Source organism: Salmo salar, chromosome ssa27, assembly GCF_905237065.1.
Source record: "Salmo salar chromosome ssa27, Ssal_v3.1, whole genome shotgun sequence".
NCBI classification, from domain to species: Eukaryota; Metazoa; Chordata; class Actinopteri; order Salmoniformes; family Salmonidae; genus Salmo; species Salmo salar.
Window position 1 is genome coordinate 20,212,502 of NC_059468.1, and position 22,667 is coordinate 20,235,168.

The window sequence follows — 22,667 nt, forward strand, 5'->3', positions numbered from 1 at the left end:
TTTGTGATAGTAATATTACATCATCAACCGTCTCTGATATCAGTGAGGCCTGTTTCTACACCATTTATACTTTTATGGTGTGTTATGCTTTTACTTCCTACTATGGTGCTAGAGTGAGGACAGGTCATAAACATTGATAGAGCACAGTACTTCTTTGTTACTGGATAGGGAACCAGTGGTTCCACAAGCCTGGGTTATACATGGATGTCGCTGGTGGTGCTCTAAACATATCCAGATGTGGTCTGTAGCTTAGAGACTTACTGTGGGAAGAGAGGGGAGAAAATCACTATTTTAGCCAACCATAAGAGGACTAGGAGAGAGTGCCATGTGGAACGTCTGTCTCAACCACCTATAGCAATGGGTTGATTTGACCCACAAACATAGATCTCTCCTAACCACTAAGTCATGTTGTGCAACAACAGCCTAGAGCGTGACCACGACCAGAACTATTTACTACTGCCAAGCTGTCTGTCTCCTGGAGCCCCCCCCCCATCCCGCTCATTCGTCTCTTTCTCTCTTTCAGCTTGTTTCCCACAATTCCTCACTGTGTCCAAAATGAGCAAGACAGAAAATACAGAGGTCTACCTCTTTACTACGGACTACAATTTCAAATGAATGGCTTTAGTGAAACAGTCACTCGCATTGCATTAATGCCTCCCCTCTCGCTCTCTTTCTACTGCTTTGCCCCACTCTCTTCCCATCGCTCCCTTTCTAAAATAGGATTTGATTATTTGTCCTCTCCACTATGTGTAGAAGGAGGCAACGTAAAAATGAGACTCGGCAGCAGCCAGCTGCTCTCTAGTCTACACGGTAGTTCTCATGTACTACATGGGGGACAATCTGCCGTGTGTGTGTGTGTGTGTGTGTGTGTGTGTGTGTGTGTGTGTGTGTGTGTGTGTGTGTGTGTGTGTGTGTGTGTGTGTGTGTGTGTGTGTGTGTGTGAATAGATAACTGCATAGAGATGCCATGGGCATGTATCTGGTCATAAGGAGTTCTACAGAATAGTATGGTTGATAATAAGAGAGAGATCATTCAGGCTTCTTCTCTCTTTATCTTTCACAACACACTAAACACACACTGCTGAATCAGGAATTTAGTTACAGAATTAAAATGTAATGTCCTGCTTTCTAAATATGTTCTGTATATTGAATTTCTTTCTTCTGTGCCCTTGCAGTGCTGGTCCGAAAGGAGACAACATCTATGAGTGGAGATCCACCATCCTGGGACCACCAGGCTCTGTGTACGAGGGAGGGGTCTTCTTCCTAGATATCGCCTTTACACCAGACTACCCCTTCAAACCACCCAAGGTAAACACATATGCATGCTCAGACACACACACATACAAACACAGGTATGTATGCTAGACTACTGCTTGCTCAGGAGCCCATGTTGACTGATTCTGTTTTATGTTTGATTTGGGCTTTGGGTTAGGCTTTGAGGGCGTTAAATACTAAACATCTGCACGACACTGGCTGCTTTAGAGACAAACATTAACAGTGCATCAATGGTTCCACTGAAACACAAATAGACAAGTACAGTTGAAGTTGGAAGTTTACATACACCTTAGCCAAATACATTTAAACTCAGTTATTCACAATTCCTGGCATTTAATTAGTAAACATTCTGTCTTAGGTCAGTTAGGATCACCAATTTATTTTAAGAATGTGAAATATCAGTATAATAGTAGAGATTTCAGCTTTTATTTCTTTCATCACATTCCCAGTGGGTCGGAAGTTTACATACACTCAATTAGTATTTGGTAGCATTGCCTTTAAATTGTTTAACTTGGGTCAAACGTTTTGGGTAGCCTTCCACAAGCTTCTCACAATAAGTTGGGTGAATTCCTCCTGACAGTGCTGGTGTAACTGAGTCAGGTTTGTAGGCCTCTTTGCTCGCACATGCTTTTTCAGTTCTGCCTACATATTTTCTATAGGATTGAGGTCAGGGCTTTGTGATGGCCACTCCAATACCTTGACTTTGTTGTCCTTAAGCCATTTTTCCTCAACTATGGAAGTATGCTTGGGGTCATTGTCCATTTGGAAGACGCATTTGCGACCAAGCTTGAACTTCCTGACTGATGTCTTGAGATGTTGCTTCAATATATCCACATAATTTTCCTCCCTCATGATGCCATCTATTTTGTGAAGTGCAACAGTCCCTCCTGCAGCAAAGCACCCCCACAACATGATGCTGCCACCCACGTGCATCATGGTTGGGATGGTCTTCTTCAGCTTGCAAGCTTCTCTGCCTTTTTCCTCCAAACATAACGATGGTCATTATGGCCAAACAGTTCTATTTTTTGTTTCATCAGACCAGAGGACATTTCTTCAAAAAGTATGATCTTTGTTCCCATGTGCAGTTGCAAACCGTAGTCTGGCTTTTTTATGGCGGTTTTGGAGCAGTGGCTTCTTCCTTGCTGAGTGGCCTTTCAGGTTATGTCGCTATAGGACTTGTTTTACTGTGGATATACAGTGAGGGAAAAAAGTATTTGATCCCCTGCTGATTTTGTACATTTGCCCACTGACAAAGAAATGATCAGTCTATAAGTTTAATGGTAGGTTTATTTGAACAGTGAGAGACAGAATAACAACAAAAAAATCCAGAAAAACGCATGTCATAAATGTTATAAATTGATTTGCATTTTAATGAGGGAAATAAGTATTTGACCCCTCTGCAAAACATGACTTAGTACTTCGTGGCAAAACCCTTGTTGGCAATCACAGAGGTCAGACGTTTCTTGTAGTTGGCTACCAGGTTAGCACACATCTCAGGAGGGATTTTGTCCCACTCCTCTTTGCAGATCTTCTCCAAGTCATTAAGGTTTCGAGGCTGACGTTTGGCAATTCGAACCTTCAGCTCCCTCCACAGATTTTCTATGGGATTAAGGTCTGGAGACTGGCTAGGCCACTCCAGGACCTTAATGTGCTTCTTCTTGAGCCACTCCTTTGTTGCCTTGGCTGTGTGTTTTGGGTCATTGTCATGCTGGAATACCCATCCACGACCCATTTTCAATGCCCTGGCTGAGGGAAGGAGGTTCTCACCCAAGATTTGACGGTACATGGCCCCGTCCATCGTGCCTTTGATGCGGTGAAGTTGTCCTGTCCCCTTAGCAGAAAAACACCCCCAAAGCATAATGTTTCCACCTCCATGTTTGACGGTGGGGATGGTGTTCTTGGGGTCATAGGCAGCATTCCTCCTCCTCCAAACACGTCGAGTTGAGTTGATGCCAAGAGCTCCATTTTGGTCTCATCTGACCACAACGCTTTCACCCAGTTGTCCTCTGAATCATTCAGATGGTCATTGGCAAACTTCAGACGGGCATGTATATGTGCTTTCTTGAGCAGGGGGACCTTGCAGGCACTGCAGGATTTCAGTCCTTCACGGCGTAGTGTGTTACCAATTGTTTTCTTGGTGACTATGGTCCCAGCTGCCTTGAGATCATTGACAAGATCCTCCCGTGTAGTTCTGGGCTGATTCCTCACTGTTCTCATGATCATTGCAACTCCACGAGGTGAGATCTTGCATGGAGCCCCAGGCTGAGGGAGATTGACAGTTCTTTTGCGTTTCTTCCATTTGCGAATAATCGCACCAACTGTTGTCACCTTCTCACCAAGCTGCTTGGCGATGGTCTTGTAGCCCATTCCAGCCTTGTGTAGGTCTACAATCTTGTACCTGACATCCTTGGAGAGCTCTTTGGTCTTGGCCATGGTGGAGAGTTTGGAATCTGATTGATTGATTGCTTCTGTGGACAGGTGTCTTTTATACAGGTAACAAACTGAGCTTAGGAGCACTCCCTTTAAGAGTGTGCTCCTAATCTCAGCTCGTTACCTGTATAAAAGACACCTGGGAGCCAGAAATCTTTCTAATTGAGAGAGGATTAAATACTTATTTCCCTCATTAAACTGCAAATCAATTTATAAAATTTTTGACATGCGTTTTTCAGGATTTTTTGTTGTTATTCTGTCTCTCACTGTTCAAATAAACCTACCATTAAAATTATAGACTGATCATTTCTTTGTCAGTGGGCAAACACACAAAATCAGCAGGGGATCAAATACTTTTTTCCCCTCACTGTAGATACTTTTGTACCTGTTTCCTCCAGCATCTTCACAAGGTCCTTTTGCTGTTGTTCTGGGATTGATTTGCACTTTTCGCACCAAAGTACGTTAATCTCTAGGTGACAGAACGCGTCTCCTTCCTGAGCGGTATGATGGCTGCGTGGTCCCATGGTGTTTATACTTGCGTACTATTGTTTGTACAGATGAACGTGGTACCTTCAGGCATTTGCAAATTGCCCCCAAGAATGAACCAGACTTGTGGAGGTCTGAACTTTTTTTTCCTGAGTTCTTGGCTGATTTCTTTTGATTTTCCCATGATGTCAAGCAAAGAGGCACTGAGTTTGAAGGTAGGCCTTGAAATACATCCATGGGTACACCTCCAGTTGACTCAAATGATGTCAATTAGCCTATCAGAAGCTTCTAAAGCCATGACATAATTTTCTGGAATTTTCCAAGCTGTTTACATTTTTTTTTACATTTTAGTCATTTTAGCAGACGCTCTTATCCAGAGCGACTTACAGTAGTGAATGCATACATTTCATAGAATTATTTTCCTGTGCTGGCCCCCCGTGGGAATCGAACCCACAACCCCTGGCGTTGCAAACACCATGCTCTACCAACTGAGCTACAGGGAAGGCACAGTCAAGTTAGTGTATGTAAACTTCTGACCCACTGGAATTTTGATACAGTGAATTGTGAAATAATCTGTCTGTAAACAATTTGTTGGAAAAATGACTTGTGTCATGCACAAAGTATATGTCCTAACCGACTTGCCAAAACTATAGTTTGTTAACAAGAAATTTGTGGAGTGGTTGAAAAACGAGTTTTAATGACTCCAACCTAAGTGTATGTAAACTTCCGACTTCAACTGTACATCTTTATTTTTAGTGCATATTTAAGGATGTATCCCATGTGTTCGGTTTTATTTTTTTAACACAGTGATATTCTGAAAAGATATCTGGCTTGCCTTGGAGAATATATTTTGAGAGCTTAAAGGTTTTGAAATAACTTTGGACTAGGTAATCAAATGGCTACCCAGACTATTTGCATTGTGTGCCCCCCCCCAACCCCTCTTCTTACGCTGCTGCTACTCTCTGTTTATCATATATGCATAGTCACTTTAACTATACATTCATGTACATACTGCCTCAATTGGGCCGACCAACCAGTGCTCTGCACAGTGGCTAACCGGGCCATCTGCATTGTGTCTCGCCACCCACCACCCGCCAACCCCTCTTTTACGCTACTGCTACTCTCTGTTCATCATTTATGCATAGTCACTTTAACCATATCTACTTGTACATACTACCTCAATCAGCCTGACTAACCGGTGTCTGTATGTAGCCTCGCTACTTTTATAGCCTTGCTACTGTATATAGCCTGTCTTTTTACACTTGTTTTATTTCTTTACCTACCTATTGTTCACCAAATACCTTTTTTGCACTATTGGTTAGAGCCTGTAAGTAAGCATTTCACTGTAAGGTCTACACCTGTTGTATTCAGCGCACGTGACAAAAACTTTGATTTGATTTGACTAGGAGCATGTTGAGCAACAAAACAACAATTTGAATGGAAGAAAATAACAACCGACAGAGAGAAGCTGGTGAATAAACATTCTGGGCTGGCGTAACGGACACCCCCGCAAGGTGAATAAACATTCTGGGCTGGCGTAACGGACACCCCCGCAAGGTGAATAAACATTCTGGGCTGGCGTAACGGACACCCCCGCAAGGTGAATAAACATTCTGGGCTGGTGTAACGGACACCCCCGCAAGGTGAATAAACATTCTGGGCTGGCGTACCGGACACCTCCGCAAGGTGAATAAACATTCTGGGCTGGCGTACGGGACACCCCCTCAAGGTGAATAAACATTCTGGGCTGGCGTACGGGACACCCCCGCAAGGTGAATAAACATTCTGGGCTGGCGTAACGGACACCCCCGCAAGGTGAATAAACATTCTGGGCTGGCGTATGAGTGGGCTGGCGTACCGGACACCCCCGCAAGGTGAATAAACATTCTGGGCTGGCGTACCGGACACCCCAGCAAGGTGGGGTGGCCCACGAGCTCTGGGGTCCCATGCGCCTGTCATCGATGTCTTTTTTTTAAATGGAATAAATCATTTTGAGAGTAACCCTCCAAAAAGTAATTTATCATATTTTTTTTTATTTAAACAAGTACTACTCTTGTGCTTCCGGAATGTGACTGAAAAATACTCATTTTTTACTGATAAAAAAAAGAGTCTATTTTACCTTTTATTTAACTAGGCAAGTCAGTTAAGAACAAATTCTTATTTTTAATGACGGCCTAGGAACAGTGGGTTAACTGCCTTGTTCAGGGGCAGAACAACCGATTTTTACCTTGTCAGCTCTGGGATTCAATCTTGCAACCTTTCGGTTACTAGTCCAATGCTCTAACCACTAGGCTACCTGCCGCCCCATGAGGGGATATCAGTGAACAAATGCCGTGATCAAGGCTATGATGGCACCAGTGCAATGAGTGGAGCTTCCTCAGGTGTTCAAAAGCACATATCAGACTGAGAGCCTAATGCTTCTTAGGTAGTTCTTTGAGTTTTAGTTGAGAAAATTCTCTCTCCACAGAAACGACAGTTACAGGGATGGTAAAACCAGCCATAGCAACATCAGGGAAACTGGGCAGAAGGGAGTTGCGCTTTAAATACAGCAGTTCTGTAACGACTTTAATGGAGCCTCTCGTTCTCCTTAATTGCTGACCTCAACACGTTACGGAAAGAGATGAACTGTATAGGAACTCTGGGGACAGGTCGTCTGGATACTGGACAGATGATAAATTGGCAGATCCTAACAAATTGTCATTGTTAGCAAACACGCTGTTTGCGATTTCTTTCACACTGGTGAACCAGCTTTTGAGTTGTGTAGTTGCAATATCAACAGTCCCTTCTCTCTGGTATATCTTGGTATGTATCAGTCAAGATTAAGTTTAAATTGTGTGCAGCACAATGGACATACAGTATAATGCACAATGTCTCAGGAAAGACTGTCTGGTTTGACAATACTCGGTTTAGAAACTGCGTTATGCCAGTGACTCTGTTCAGTGTTATTGAGAAAATACTCTGTGCAGATGAATATCGTCTCTGAGCTCTGTTCAGTGTTATTGAGAAAATACTCTGTGCAGATGAATATCGTCTCTGAGCTCTGTTCAGTGTTATTGAGAAAATACTCTGTGCAGATGAATATCGTCTCTGAGCTCTGTTCAGTGTTATTGAGAAAATACTCTGTGCAGATGAATATCGTCTCTGAGCTCTGTTCAGTGTTATTGAGAAAATACTCTGCAGATGAATATCGTCTCTGAGCTCTGTTCAGTGTTATTGAGAAAATACTCTGCAGATGAATATCGTCTCTGAGCTCTGTTCAGTGTTTATTGAGAAAATACTCTATGCAGGTGTGTTGATTGGGGGTCGGCCCTGAGACAGTTTAGTGATTGCCTCAGGATGTGGGGCTTCTCTCTGTCTGTTGTCATCTCTAACCTTTCTTCTTCTCTCTCTTTGCCCTCTGCTGACTGAGGATTAAAGGAAACATATCTGCTGATCTGAGAGACAGGCCTCCCGCTGGGTTGCTTTTACTGCCTGGCTGTGCACAGGGCTGCAGACAGACAGACAGACAGACAGACAGACAGACAGACAGACAGACAGACAGACAGACAGACAGACAGACAGACAGACAGACAGACAGACAGACAGACAGACAGACAGACAGACAGACAGACAGACAGACAGACAGACAGACAGACAGACAGACAGACAGACAGACTTTTATGGCTGCTTTCTATCTGAGAACAGGGTAAACAAATACCACAGACTAGACTAGCAGATCCCCTCCACACTTTGGGATAGCCTGGGAGATTATGCCGCTTTTTTGGAGCACAGTTTCCACAAGCAGGCCAGCATGGTTAGACACTCATTAAGTGATTGAGAGAGAGAGTGAGTCAGCTAGGGAGTGAGTGAGTCAGCTAGGGAGTGAGTGAGTCCGCTAGGGAGTGAGTGAGTCCGCTAGGGAGTGAGTGAGTCCGCTAGGGAGTGAGTGAGTCCGCTAGGGAGTGAGTGTGTCCGCTAGGGAGTGAGTGTGTCCGCTAGGGAGTGAGTGAGTCCGCTAGGGAGTGAGTGAGTCAGCTAGGGAGTGAGTGAGTCAGCTAGGGAGTGAGTGAGTCCGCTAGGGAGTGAGTGAAAGGGTGCATCTCCTATGTCAATCCCGCTCTTATCCCATCCCCCCCAGAGGTCGGAGGTGGCTCCCTAAGGATGTGTGGTCTCTTGTCTTCCTGTTATTTTTCGCTCTGCTTCTTCTGTGTTACTGGCACAAAGAGATGCTCAGCTCCCCAAGGACTGGAAAGAGCACATAAACCCCAGAGTGTATTGATATAGATGTACTTTATTGTTTTCTAGGTGACGTTCCGTACCAGGATCTACCACTGTAACATCAACAGTCAGGGTGTGATCTGTCTGGACATCCTGAAGGACAACTGGAGCCCCGCCCTCACCATCTCCAAGGTGCTGCTGTCCATCTGCTCCCTGCTTACTGACTGCAACCCTGGTGAGTGACACTCCAATCAGACCGAGAGACGTGAGAGAAGTGTGTCTCACTTTTGTTTATTATCTATTTCACTTGCTTTGGCAATGTAAACATAAGTTTCCCATGCCAATAAAGCCCTTAAATTGAAATTGAGAGAGTGCGTGCGAGAGACGACACACGAGAGAGAAGACACACAAGAGAGAAAGTACTATCTCATCCTGGAATATAGAAGGTCTGAGGTAATCTGCCTTTAACTTAAAGAGCAGGAACCAAGACTTCAAAGAAATTGGAAATACAGACACTGGTTGCCCTCTAGGTTACAGAGAGCTGGTAGTCCCATCCACCAAACTACCAGGTGTGAAACAGGGAAGAGACTCAGTGGATATGCTAATTTGGTATAGAGCAGACCTAACTCACTCTATTAAATTAATCAAAACAGGAACATTTTATATCTGGCGAGAAATTATCTCATCAGAGAAAAATTTCTTCATGTGTGCTTCCTATATCCCCCCAATAGAATCTCCATACCTTAACTATGACAGCTTCTCCATCCTAGAGGGGGAGATCAACCATTTCCAGGCCCAGGGACATGTACTAGTCTGTGGTGACCTAAATGCCAGAACCGGACACTCTCAGCACACAGGTGGACAAACACCTACCTGGAGGTGACAGTATGCCCTCCCAAATATGCCCCCCTAGACACAACGATGACAAAACAACCACGACTCCTGCAGCTTTGTCGCACGCTGGGTCTGTACATAGCCAATGGTAGGCTTCAAGAGGACTCCTATGGTAGATACACCTACAGCTCATCCCTTGGCTGTAGAACTGTAGACTACTTTATCACTGACCTCAACCCAGAGTCTCTCAGAGTGTTCAGTCAGCCCACTGACACCCCTATCAGATCACAGCAAAATCAAAGTCTACCTGAACAGACCAATACTCAATCATGAGGCATCAAAGCCAAAGGAACTGCACAATATTAAGAAATGCTATAGATGGAAGGAAAGTAGTGTGGAAACCTACCTAAAAACAATTTGGCAACAACAAATTCAATCCCTTTTAGACAAATTCCTCGACAAAACATTTCACTGTAATAGTGAAGGTGTAAACTTGGCAGTAGAAATCCTAAACAGTATACTAGATCTTTTCAGATTCCCTATCAAATAAAACAATTCCAAGCAGACAACCTAAGAAAATGCAGAACAATGACAAATGGTTTGATGAAGAATGCAAAAACCTAAGAAAGAAATTGAGAAACCTATCCAACCAAAAACAGAGACCCAGAAAACCCGAGTCTACGCCTAAAACAATACAGAAATACACTACGGAAAAAGAAGGAACAGCACATCAGAAATCATCTCAATGTAATTGAAGAATCCATATAATCTAACCACTTCTGGAACACAAACAACCAACCACACAAAGAGTTTCCAAAACGGAGATGTGTGGATAAACCACTTCTCAAATCTTTTTGGCTCTATAACAAAGAACAAACATAACCATATACATGATCAATTAGAAATCTTAGAATCAGCTATTAAAAACTACCAGAACCCACTGGATTCTCCAATTACTGTAACGGGGTGAGTGACTGGTTGCCGGGAAGTCAGGCGCAGGAGAGCAGAGATGGGTGATAACAGGAGAACTTTATATATATACACCCTGGCCCAAAGGCACAGGCGAGGCAGCACAAAGCACAACCACAGTAACATGAAGCGGATTAAACAAAACAAACAAACCTAGGTATGAAACAAACCTTGCGCAAGCCAGCCTGTAGCATAACACCCTACACAAAGAACAATTCCACACACAGACATGGGGGAAACAGAGGGTAATATAAATTTTGTCTGATGAGGGAATGTGAACCAGGTGTGCGGGAAAACAAGACAAAACAAATGGAAAATGAAAGGTGGAGCGGCGATGGCTAGAAAACCTGGAGACGTCGACCGCCAAACGCCCCGCGAACAAGGAGAGGGACCGATTTCGGCGGAAGTCGTGACAATTACATTGAATGAACTACAGGACAAAATACAAACCCTCCAACCCAAAAAGGCATGTGATGTTGATGGTATCCTACATGAAATTATAAAATATACAGACAACAAATTCCAATTGGCTATACTTAAACTCTTTTAACATCATCCTCCGCTCTGGCATCTTCCCCAATATTTAGAACCAAGGACTGATAACCCCAATCCACAAAAGTGGAGACAAATTTGACCCCAATAACTACTGTGGGAAATGCATCAACAGCAGCCTTGGGAAAACATCTGCATTATCATTAACAGCAGACTTGTACATTTCCTCAGTGAAAACGATGTACTGAGCTGTCATGACGTTGGCCTCTTTTGGTACAGGGAGGACAGTTGACCCCTCCCTTTTGCACACAATCCACCCTGTGTGTAAAGGGTCGTAAAAACTCTAAAATTCCAGGAGAGTCTCTGGCCACATGGCCCATCGAGAGACACAGGAAATTCTTCCAACTCATAGAATTGGAGAGCCAAGCGACATTTTGTGTTCTGGAGAAGGTATGGAAGATTGGTGAAGAATCCAGCTACGAACTGATCCGCTTGGCACCATTTTGGGATACTCAGAAGAGACAATATAGCCATATTACCATAAAACTGTTTATATAATAGACTCAGTTTAAGACTTGCCTCATATGGGTGTATGGAATGTATTAATAAGGATAACGCTTTTGTAAGACATTGAGATGCTATGTACTGATGTAATGTGATAGAATTGTATTTCTGTAACCAAATCTAACTCAGTCATAGGCACGCCCCAGGGACACATACAGGACCAGGCGTCATTTGACCAGCCTGTTCGATGGGCACTATAAAACACTCCCTGATTTACATTTCTCCAGACCAGGCCTACACTCCGTTGGCACATAGGTTCTACCATCTAATTCCTCTACTGAAAGTGAACCATACCACGTGGTTAACTTTTAGACTATTGATACCGACAGAATAAGAACAAGTCTTTGATATTAATTATTAGTCTGCAGCTAAGTAAATTATATCATCGAACGCGAAGACCAACGAAACCACCATTCTATGACGACATTAATGAATGTCGCTCTGAAAGATCCATTCTAACCGAGAGAGAGAGAGAGAGAAAAGCGGACAAAACTCCCCAACAGAACTACTCTCCAACAAGAATCAGAACGACACACTGAGCGTAAATATATATATTGATTGCAATTGTTCCCGAATGAGTGAGCCTTCAATTGTCAATTGTTAATGAACTCTGTGTAAACTTCTCAGCTGACCATTTATGACCCATTGTTCAACAGGCCGACCAGCCTGTTTAGCCCACAAGGGCACATTCCGATACCAATCCTTTGTGACGATAATGACTGTTTGTATGTTTTTCTGTTAATTACTTAGGGTAGTAAATAAATGATTTTAAGACAATTGATGTATGGATGAATTTAGTAAAGACTGGGTTCGTGCAGATACAACAATTTACGACGTTTTGGAATGAGACTGGACTAGAGGTAAATACACCATTTGAACTAGAAGATAATCGACCTATACTATAATAGAATATAATATTATAGTATAGGAAAGTTATATTAGGAAAATTATAGCTTTGTAATCTGAATATTCTCCTTGGTGCCCCGATCTCCTAGTTAATTACAATTATACGATTAATCAGTTTAATCGCGTGATAATAATTACAGGGAGCTAATTGATAAACATATCTTCAGTTTAATGGTACCCCCAAAGACACGACAGAGCAAATGTCAAATTGGCTTTTTACCAAGTTACCGTACGACAGACCAAGTATTCACACTGCACACCCTAATTGACAAACAAACCAAAACAAAGGGAATTGACTTCAAAAAAGCGTTTCACTCAATTTGGCTTGAGGATCTGCTATACAAATTGATGGAAAGAGATGTTGGGGGAAAAACATACGACATTATAAAATCCATGTACACAAACAAGTGTGCGGTTAAAATGGCCAAAAAACAAACGCATTTCTTTCCACAAGGCCGTGGGGTGAGACAGGGATGCAGCTTAAGCCCCACCCTCTTCAACATTTTTATCAACAAATTGGCGAGGGTACTAGAACAGTCTGCAGCACCCGGCCTCACCCTACTAGAATCTGAAGTCAAATGTCTACTGTTTGCTGATGATCTGGTGCTTCTGTCTCCAACCAAGCAGGGCCTACAGCAGCACCTAGATATTCTGCACAGATACTGTCAAACCTGGGCCCTGACAGTAAATCTCAGTAAGACAAAAATAATGGTGTTCCAAAAAAGGTTACGTTACCCTAGAACACACAGAAAACTATACATACCTTGGCCTAAACATCAGCGCCACAGGTAACTTCCATAAAGCTGTGAACAATCTGAGAGACAAGGCAAGAAGCGCCTTCTATTCCATCGAAAGGAACATAAACTTTGACATACCAATTAGGATCTGGCAAAAAAAATACTTAAATCAGTTATAGAACCCATTGCCCTTTTGTGGTTGTGAGGTCTGGGGTCCGCTCACCAAACAAGAATTCACAAAATGGGGGAAAAACACCAAATTGAGACTAATAAAAAGTAACACAATAAAATAACAATAACGAGGCTATATACAGGGGGTTCTCATAATCAGTCTGGTCATTACTTCCCCTCCTCCCCCCTCGGGGGGCCCTCTCCCTCCCTCCCAGGCCCCTTCCGACATTGCATAGTGGGTTTGGAGCTGTCGCTGTGGGCCCCAAGTCTAAATAGCCTCCCACCCATTCCCCCACAACTTCCCCTCCCCTTCTCTCCCCTGAAGGTGTCCTTATTCATGCAGTAGTAGGGGTCTAGAGGATCAATGGAATATTATGGGATATAGCTAATTAAAGAAGGAGAGGGCAGAATGACAGTTAATGAACCCATGCAGGCACAGTAATTGTATAATTCCTGTCTGTCTGGGTTGGGGTACCACAAGGAGACCCTGTACAGTGCTCTGTAGCTCTAGTGTATTCACCCCCGACCCCAGCCTAGCTGCGTTGGGGCCCTGGCCCCACTGCCGCTCACCCAACCAGCACCTGGAGCTCGGCAGGGGGGCTGCCATTTGAATGATTTTGAATTTTGCACCCATAGAAGTAGAATGAATGGAAAGGGCATCTCCATTCAAGTCAATGATGGTATAATGGGTGGACTGGCAGCCATTCGAAGTGTACCCATACCAGGAAGTAAAAGCAGGAAGTGTACCCTTCAATCTGTGCTGTGATTTGTTGAGTCAACTCAACTGACATTACAAAAAAATACATTCCATTGCATGAGCCACATTAGTTAGAATCAGTTGATAGAACATTTCAAAATACCATGGAAATGATTGCATCACAATACCAGGCAGGCTTTGCGAGTGTACCAGTGAGTTTACCAGTCAGATTGCCAGGGTTAGAGCTTCCACGCTCATTATATTCATTCTATTTCTATGGTTGCACATCCCTGAATACACCCCTGGTCAGAGTGTGTCACTGTGATGTGCTGTAAAGGGAATATGTCTCTGTCATTTTGCTTCACCCTCCTTTCCTGTAGTACTAGTCAAGCCTGCTGTGAACACTTGATTCACATGATGTCTGTAAAAGTGTCTACTACTTTATATGTCATATAATCATGGAGTGTCCTACTTGAGATGAACAGGGCTTCACAACATAGAAAATTATCCATGGGTTTTTCCATTGAGGATGTTAAAGGTATCAAGGTAGTCTGTAAAAATCACAGTTAATGGAAGCAAATCATTTATCTGAATAGTTGGGGTGATAGTTTCTGACTGTAGACAAACACCCAATGGATGTGATGGGATGTGATTTAATAGTGGTCAAAATAATGTCATCCATGTTGTTCTCCCTCCTCACAGCTGACCCTCTGGTAGGAAGCATCGCCACCCAATACACAACCAACAGACCAGAGCACGACAGGATAGCCAAACAGTGGACCAAGAGATATGCCACATAGTCTGACAGCAAGGATCTACACTGTCCCCCTCCCAGACCCACCGCCACCACCCAAAATCTGTGGATCACACCGACCCCTCACCCCCTAGCCGGCCCCAGATCTGGTTGTGTTGTATAGCCAACTCCTATAGTCATTGCATGCCAAACAATGAATTATTGGTATGTTTGGTATGACAATGATGAATTACATTGACATATAAGTCATTTAGCAGGCGCTGTTATCCAGAGCGACTTACAGTTAGACCAATATTATTTGGCTATACAGCACAAACAGATTTGGGACCAAGCTACTTGCCCCCCACTCTGAGCCCCAAATCTGTGGAAGCACGCCCACCTGACCTGATCTCTTCCTCCCCCCCCCCATCACAGATGGCACCTTCATTGGGGAGGACGGGCTCATAGTAATGGCTGGAACTGAGTGAATGGTATCAAACACATGGCACACCCAACCCTCCTCTGACAACATGAACTGTTATTTGTCCCATGCAGACACTTGATCACTTCTTTTTTTTTGTTTTATACAAAGAGTATATTTCTTTCCAATACACCGAATGTTGATATGGTCATGAAAAGCTTTAATACTGTTATTCTTGTTGTTGTTGGTATTATTACATTGTTTATTGCTTTTTTTTATATGCATTATGATTCGTTTTTTTAATACTAGACCCTTTATGTGATTGATGAAAAATGTATTCTATTCTAGAGCATTCTAGTCCATGCATTCTAGAGCCCATGCGTTAAAGACTCCATGCATTCTAGAGCTCATGCATTCTATTAAGTGTTGTTGTTTAAGAGGCCATCTTCAATTCAAGCCTGTCTGCAGAATTAGTGTCTACAAATGCAGAGTGGACTTTATTCTATGATTAATCATTTGATGTTATTTTTCTGCCCCAAGAAGTTATTGCCATGACAGTAAGTCTGTCTGGATCTGTGTGTATCTGGTCTTGCTGCTCACCTCCTGTGGTGCTAGCCAGCCGGCAGTTGTTTGCTGTACATTTGCCTTGTGAGAATACATACTTATTGAATACTCAATTAAACACTGGTTGTAATGTTAATTCTAGCTCGGCTAATCTGTTGCTGATGTGCTCACTCGGGGTCCTCTTCACTGGGTTAACCGTGGTGGATTTCAATGCACAATCGATCATATTTAGTGCTGTTCAATGGTCATTTGAATATGAATATTATTAAATGCACTAAAGAGGAACAATGGGTACATATTGAAGATACGCATGCTCCTCCCCAGAATATTTTTACATCTCTATTTTCAAAGGATAAAGCTAAGAACATGAACAACTTTCTAGCTAAGAACATTATAACAATATGAAGAAAATGAAACGTATTCTACAAGACCCAACATCACTCCCTAAAAACACAACGCTGCAGAACAATCCTTGGATAGATTTTCAGAATTTACCGATTTTAAATTGATCCACATGGAAAACTAAAGGCGTAAATGAATTCGTAATCAGAAAATACATTTACAGTATTTCTCATTACAAAATTGAAAAGCAATTTTGGACTGACAAATGTAAATATGTTCAAATACATGCACCTTAAGTTCAATATCAGGAAATTTCTATTTGAAATCTTTTGGATTTCACAGCAATCTTGAGGGAATCCTATTTTGAGTCAGAAAAGGATGATCATATGATTGGTAAGATATTCAAAACCTTGCAGAAAGCATATCCAACTGACACTCTCTTAGAAAAATGTTTCAACGATTGGAACCAAGACTTGCGTAATAAATTCTATACAAGGGACAAAATTCACAAATGAAATGTAAAACTAACAGTGACTCAATAATCCATGCCTTCTGGGAATGCTATGAAGTCCAAAAATTATGGACACAGAAGGTTGGCTGTTAGAAGTATTACAATGTAAATATACTTTTAATCCGTCTGTCTGCATATTTCAAGATATGGAAATGGGGGTGCAGTGAGACGGTTCTGCCGAGTTGTTCTGCAGAGTTGTTCGAGGAAGGAAAGAGAGGAAGACCACACCACTCTCTCACTTCAGTATCATACCTAGTTATATTCTGATGATCTCTGTGTGTGTTTTCCATACATGTTAGCTCCTCTCCCTGTAGGCTTTACAGACGCCCCCCACCCCTTGGCTGCAAACCTTTTAATTAAGTGTACCCTGCACGCACAACCCATGTGGAATTATGGGTCTCTGGCAACGTTTGGAACTGCCGATCTGCAGTGAAGAACGCAGAGTTCATCTCAACATATGCTGCCCTTCAGTCCCTTAATGTTTTGGCCCTGACGGAGACATGGATCACCCCAGAGAACACTGCTACTCCAGCTGCTCTTTCTTCATCTGACTATGTTTTCTCTCTGATTGTCACGGTGGTGGCACAGGTCTACTCATTTCTCCTAACTGGAGATTTTCTCTTTTCTCCCTCTATCACCTGTCTATCTCCTCATTTGAATTCCATGCTGTCACTGTCACTAGTCCACTCAAGCTTAACATTGTTGTCATCTATCGCCCACCAGGTGCCCTTGGAGAGTTCCTCAATGAGCTTGACACCTTGATAAGTTAATTTCCTGACGATGGCTCACCGCTCTTCGTAATTTATTTCCAACTTTGATTAATTTATTTACAACTCTCGCTTTCCCCTCCTTGCCTCTTTTGACCTCACCCTTCCCCGATCCCCTCCAACTCACAAGGCAGGCAGTACGCTTGACCTCATCTGTACTAGAGGCTGCTCGCCTACTAATCTCACTGCAACCCCCTTCCAGGTCTCTGATCACTTTTGTTTCCTTTTCTGTCTCCCTTTCCTCCAACTCTAACCACCCAGCCCCTACGCTGATGGTCATGCGCCGTCGCAATCTTCGCTCTCTCTCCCACTACTCTCTCCTCTTCTATCCTATCATCTCTCCCTTCTGCTAAATCCTTCTCTGTTCTGTCTCCTGATTCTTCCTCTTCGACCCTACTGCCCTCCCTTTCCGCATCCTATGACTCGCAATGTCTCCTTTCTTCCCAGCCCACTCAGCCCTCCCCTCCTGCTCCGTGACTGAGTGACTCATTGCGAGTTTACAGAACAGGGCAGCTGAGGGAAAATGGAGGAAAACTAAACTTCCAGAAGACATATCATCCTTTCATTCCCTCTTCTCTACCTTCTCTTCCTCTGTATCCACTGCTAAAGCCACTTTCTATCACTCTAAATTTCAAGATGCTGCCTCTAACCCTAGGAAAATCTTTTCCACCTTCTCCTCCCTCCTTAATCCTCCACCCCCTCCCCCTCCCTTTCTGCAGACGACTTTGTCAATCACTTTGAAAAGAAGGTTGATGACATCCGCTCCTCATTGACTCAGCCTATTGAGTCCTCTGTTCCCACTCACACAGAACTACCCTACGCCTTGACCTCTTTCTCCCCTCTCTCTCCAGATGAAATACTGCGACTAGTGAGGTCTGGCCACCTGACAACCTGCACGCTTGACCACATCCCCTCCTCCAGACTCTAGAGACCTTCTCACTTCCCTCATCAACTCATCCCTGACCACTGGCTATGTCCCCTCTAAAATCCAAATGGCCGAGTCACTCACCTCCTCAAGAAACCAACACTCGACTCATCTTACGTCAAAAACTATAGACATGTATCCCTTCTTGCTTTTATTTTCAAAACACTTGGGCGTGCCTTCTCTGATCAACTCTCTCGTTATCTCTCTCAGAACAATCTTCTTGACTCTAACCAGTCAGGCTTCAAGACTGGTCACTCGACCGAGACTGCTTTTCTTTGTGTCACGGAGGCTCTCCACACTGACAAAGCTGACACTCTCCTCTGTTCTCATCGTCCTAGATCTATCCACTGCCTTCAACACCGTAAACTATCAGATCCTCCTCTCCACCTTCTCAGGGCTGGGTGTCTCAGGCTTTGCATTCTCTTGGATTGCATCCTACCTGGCAGGTCGCTCCTACCAGGTGACGTGGAGAGGATCTGTGTTTGCACCATGTACTCTCACTACTGGTGTCCCCTAGGGCTCGGTTCTTGGCCCTCTTCTCTCTATACACCAAGCCACTCGGCTCCATCATATCCTCACATGGTCTCTCCTATCATTGCTATGCGGATGACACAACTACATTTCTCCTTCCCCCCTTCTGACACCCAGGTGGCGACACGCATCTCTGCGTGCCTGGCAGATATCTCAGCTTGGATGTCGGCCAACCACCTCAAGCTCAACCTCGACAAGACAGAGCTGCTCATCCTCCCAGGAAAGGCCTGCCCACTCAAAGACCTCTCCATCACAGTTGACAACTCCACAGTGTCACCCTCCCAGAGTGTAAAGAACCTTAGTGTGACCCTGGACTACACCCTGTCATTCTCTGCAAACATCAAAGCAGTGACTCGCTCCTGCAGGTTTATGCTCTACAACATCCATAGAGTACAAACCTACCTCACACAGGAAGCGGCGCAGGTCCTAATCCAGGCACTTGTCATCTCTTGTCTGGACGACTACAATTCGCTGTTGGCTGGGCTCCCAGCTTGTGCCATCAAACCCTTGCAACTTATCCAGAACACTACAGCAAGCCTGGTTTTCAACCTTGGCACCGCAATGGTGGAACCAGCTCCCCTTGAAGCTAGGACAGCAGAGTCCCAGCCCATCTTCCGAATGCACTTGAAATCCTATCTCTCCAAATAGCATCTTTAAATAAACCCCCTCAACAACAAAAAACCTGAACCAACACTTGACCCCCCATCCCTTCTAGCTCTGACTCTGATTATAGCTACTTTGAGGAAAAGTGTACTTATTATGCCTGTGATGTGTTGCTGTCCCACCTAGCTATCTTAAGATAAACACTCTGGATAAGAGCGTCTGCTAAATGACTAGAATGTAAACGTATACCCGATGGGTTGGACGATACTTTTCTCGTCAATCATTTAGAAAAACCGTACATGTAAAAACTGTAAATCAACCAATCCTCCATCGTTAAAGCATTTGACCTTTCCATTGTGTTATCTAAATGTTGAAAGTGCGTGGGGGATGGAGAGAAAGAAAATGGTGCAGTTTGAGGCCATGTGGTGGAGAGTGATGCGGGCGCTGGAGATAGGGGTGAGAGCAGGTGAGTCTGGACAGGGGTGATGGTGTGAATGTTTGTGTATGTCTGTATGTTGTCGTTTTGTATGTGTATGTTTTGTATTGTAAAACATTTCATAAAATATAATACACCCATTTTAGATGTTTTATTATTTTCTCATGTTACATTTTAAAGCTCCACTTTCAAGAGCTTTTCCTTTTTATGATCAGTGATGAAAGTTAAAGCTACTGTATGTTCAAGTAAAGAACTCTCATCTTGTCCCCTGTCTATTCACAGTGACAGTTCTGAGATTCCATTCTGTAATTCTTCACTCCTAATGTGTTTCAGGTTTTCATGAAAGGAACATTCCAAATTAAATGTTTGGTTTTGAGCTTTGTGGAGTTTTGTTTTGTGAAAATGATTCATTAGTTAAGCGTTCATTCATTATTAATTAGGCAGCAATGCTGCTTCTTATTGCTAATTACGACAATGGCCTCAGTCATTGTAGGCCTATTCCAACATAAACCAGCACCACATCTTCCCTCAGGCACATGGATTGCTCAGCCCTCTCTAGAGAGACTGTTGCAGCATTAGTGGTGAGAAGAGAACTGATCCAGGATGAATTAGTAGAATCATTGCCTTTTCAAAGCCAGAGTTGACAGGAATGGATTGAGGCCTTACAATTCTGTATTGTGCAGCCGTAAATTATTTGGTGTTATTGGACCCTAATTTCCTATTAGGCAAAGAGAAGTGGCAAAGTGGAGAGACACCAGCGGAAGGATGTAATTGTTGTTGCCAGGCAGGGAATGGAAGGGGGTCTCCACCTCTCCATCGCTACTTCAGTGAGAAGAAAAAAGATGATTGTTTCTGATGCATCAGAGCCACACAACCTCCCTTGTTCTATTCCTCAACCTTCTCCACCCCCAGCTTGTCCTAAGAGACCAGGGCAGGGGGGAATTGTAGGTAAAGACTTCACGAGTCTCTAGTCTACAAAATGACTAAACTATTGAAAATGGAGTGGTCAATTAAGCAATAAGGCCCAAGGAGGTGTGGTACATGGCCAATATACCACGGCTAAGGGCTATTCTTATGCACGACGCAACACGAGTATAGCCGTGGTATATTGGCGATATATCACAAACCCCCGAGGTGCCTTATTGCTATTATAAACTGGTTACCAATGTAATTAGAGCCCATGATATACGGTCTGATATACCATGGCTGTCAGCCAATCAGCATTCAGGGATCGAACCACCCAATTTTTTAATAATCCATATCTAATATCTCAACCTTTTCCGAGGGACTGGCTGCCGGTATGGTGTGTTGTTCCTCCTTTGAGGACAGTAAATCCCACAGGTTGGTGGTGTGGTCAATGGTTTAAGGTTAGGCTCAATCAGACCCTCTGACTGGAGAGGTTGACTGTTTGCCCTGTAGCCTACTGCACTCAAATGAACCCTTTAAGACCAATATTGGTCATGTGTATACATTCAAAGTGTAGTTAACTGGACTTTGTATGGACCATCAATCAATCAAATGTATTTATAAAGCCCTTCTTACATCAGCTGATGTCACAAAGTGCTGTACAGAAACCCAGCCTAAAACCCCAAACAGCAAGCAATGCAGGTGTAGAAGCACGGTGGCTAGGAAAAACTCCCTAGAAAGGACAACCTCCTGTGGTCTGCCATCACATTGAAGAAGCCATCCCATGTGGTGAAGCCACTACACCAGGTGAGTTCTGACTGTACAAAAAAGTAGCCTACATGTACCTGCAAGTTAGTGTCTTCGCTCGGTTATCCATTAGCCTACATGGCCCATTGCTACCTGCAATAAGAGGATGGGAGACAATTTGGAAGGAATGCTTTGGCATGCAGGAAACTTAATGTAACCTAATATGACCATCATAAAGAAGAGATAAGAACATATAGTCTCTCTCCGTCACACTCTGCTGATTATTGGGAGTGTCTGGTAACTTCACTTTTTCATTATGTATTGATGAGCACATTATATCAGAGGAGGCTGGTCGGAGGAGCTATAGGATGACAGGCTCATTGTAATGGCTGGAATGGAATAAATGGAACGGTATCAAAAGCATCAAAGATATGGAAATCACGTTTGACTCTGTTCCATTCCAGCCATTACAATAAGCCCATCCTATAGCTCCTCCCACTAGCCTCCACTGCATTTTATTTATATATATAACACAGAAATATAAACACAACATGTAAAGTGTTGGTCCCATGTTTCATGGGCTGAAATAAAAGATCCAAAACATTTTCCAGAAGCGCCAAAAGCTTTTCTTTAAAATTCTGTGCACAAATTTGGTTACATCCCTGTTAGTGAGCATTTCTCCTTTGCAAAGATAATCCATCCTCCTGACGGATGTGGCAAATCAAGAATCGGCCACTCTAAAATGTACAGTTCTGTCACAACACAATGCCACAGATGTCTCAAGTTTTGAGGGAGTGTGCAATTGGCATGCTGACTGCAGGAATGTCCACCAGAGCTGTTGCAAGATAATTGAATGTTTTTTTCTCTACCATAAGCCACCTCCAATGTCATTTTAGAGAATTTTGCATGCATCCAACCGGCCTCTCAACCGCAGACCACGTTTAACCATGCCAGCCCAGGACCTCCACATCCGGCTTCTTCACCTGCGGGATGATCTGAGACCAGCCACCCAGACATCTGATGAAACTGGGTTTGCACAACCAAAGCATCTCTGCACAAACTGTCAGAAACCGTCTCAGGGAAGCTCATCTGCGTACTCGGCGTTCTCACCAGGGTCATGACCTGACTATAGTTCGGCATCGTAACTGACTTCAGTGGGCAAACGCTCACCTTCGATGACCACTGGCATGCTGGAAAAGTGTGTGTTTCATGCTGCATGAGGCAAATGGTGGTCACACCAGATAATGACTGGTTTTCTGATCCATGCCCCTACCTTTTGTTTAAGGTATCTGTGACCAACAGATGCATATCTGTATTCTCAGTCATGTGAAATCAATAGATTAGAGACTAATATATTTATTTCAATTGACTGTTTTCCTTATATGAACTGTAACTCAATAAAATATTTTAAATTGTTGCATGTT

The 22,667-nt window shown here is 43.5% G+C and overlaps 1 protein-coding gene across 1 annotated transcript in view; it reads left to right on the plus strand.

Moving 5' to 3' along the window:
• ub2e2 (Ubiquitin-conjugating enzyme E2 E2) overlaps nucleotides 1-15,593 on the plus strand; it is a 60,077-nt gene extending 44,484 nt beyond the window's left edge. Inside the window, 3 exon segments of the mRNA NM_001141778.1 lie at nucleotides 1,175-1,307; nucleotides 8,475-8,622; nucleotides 14,460-15,593. Of these exon segments, the coding sequence (NP_001135250.1) occupies nucleotides 1,175-1,307; nucleotides 8,475-8,622; nucleotides 14,460-14,557 (379 nt within the window). The 3' untranslated portion in view covers nucleotides 14,558-15,593.
• Nucleotides 15,594-22,667: the final 7,074 nt, after the last annotated feature.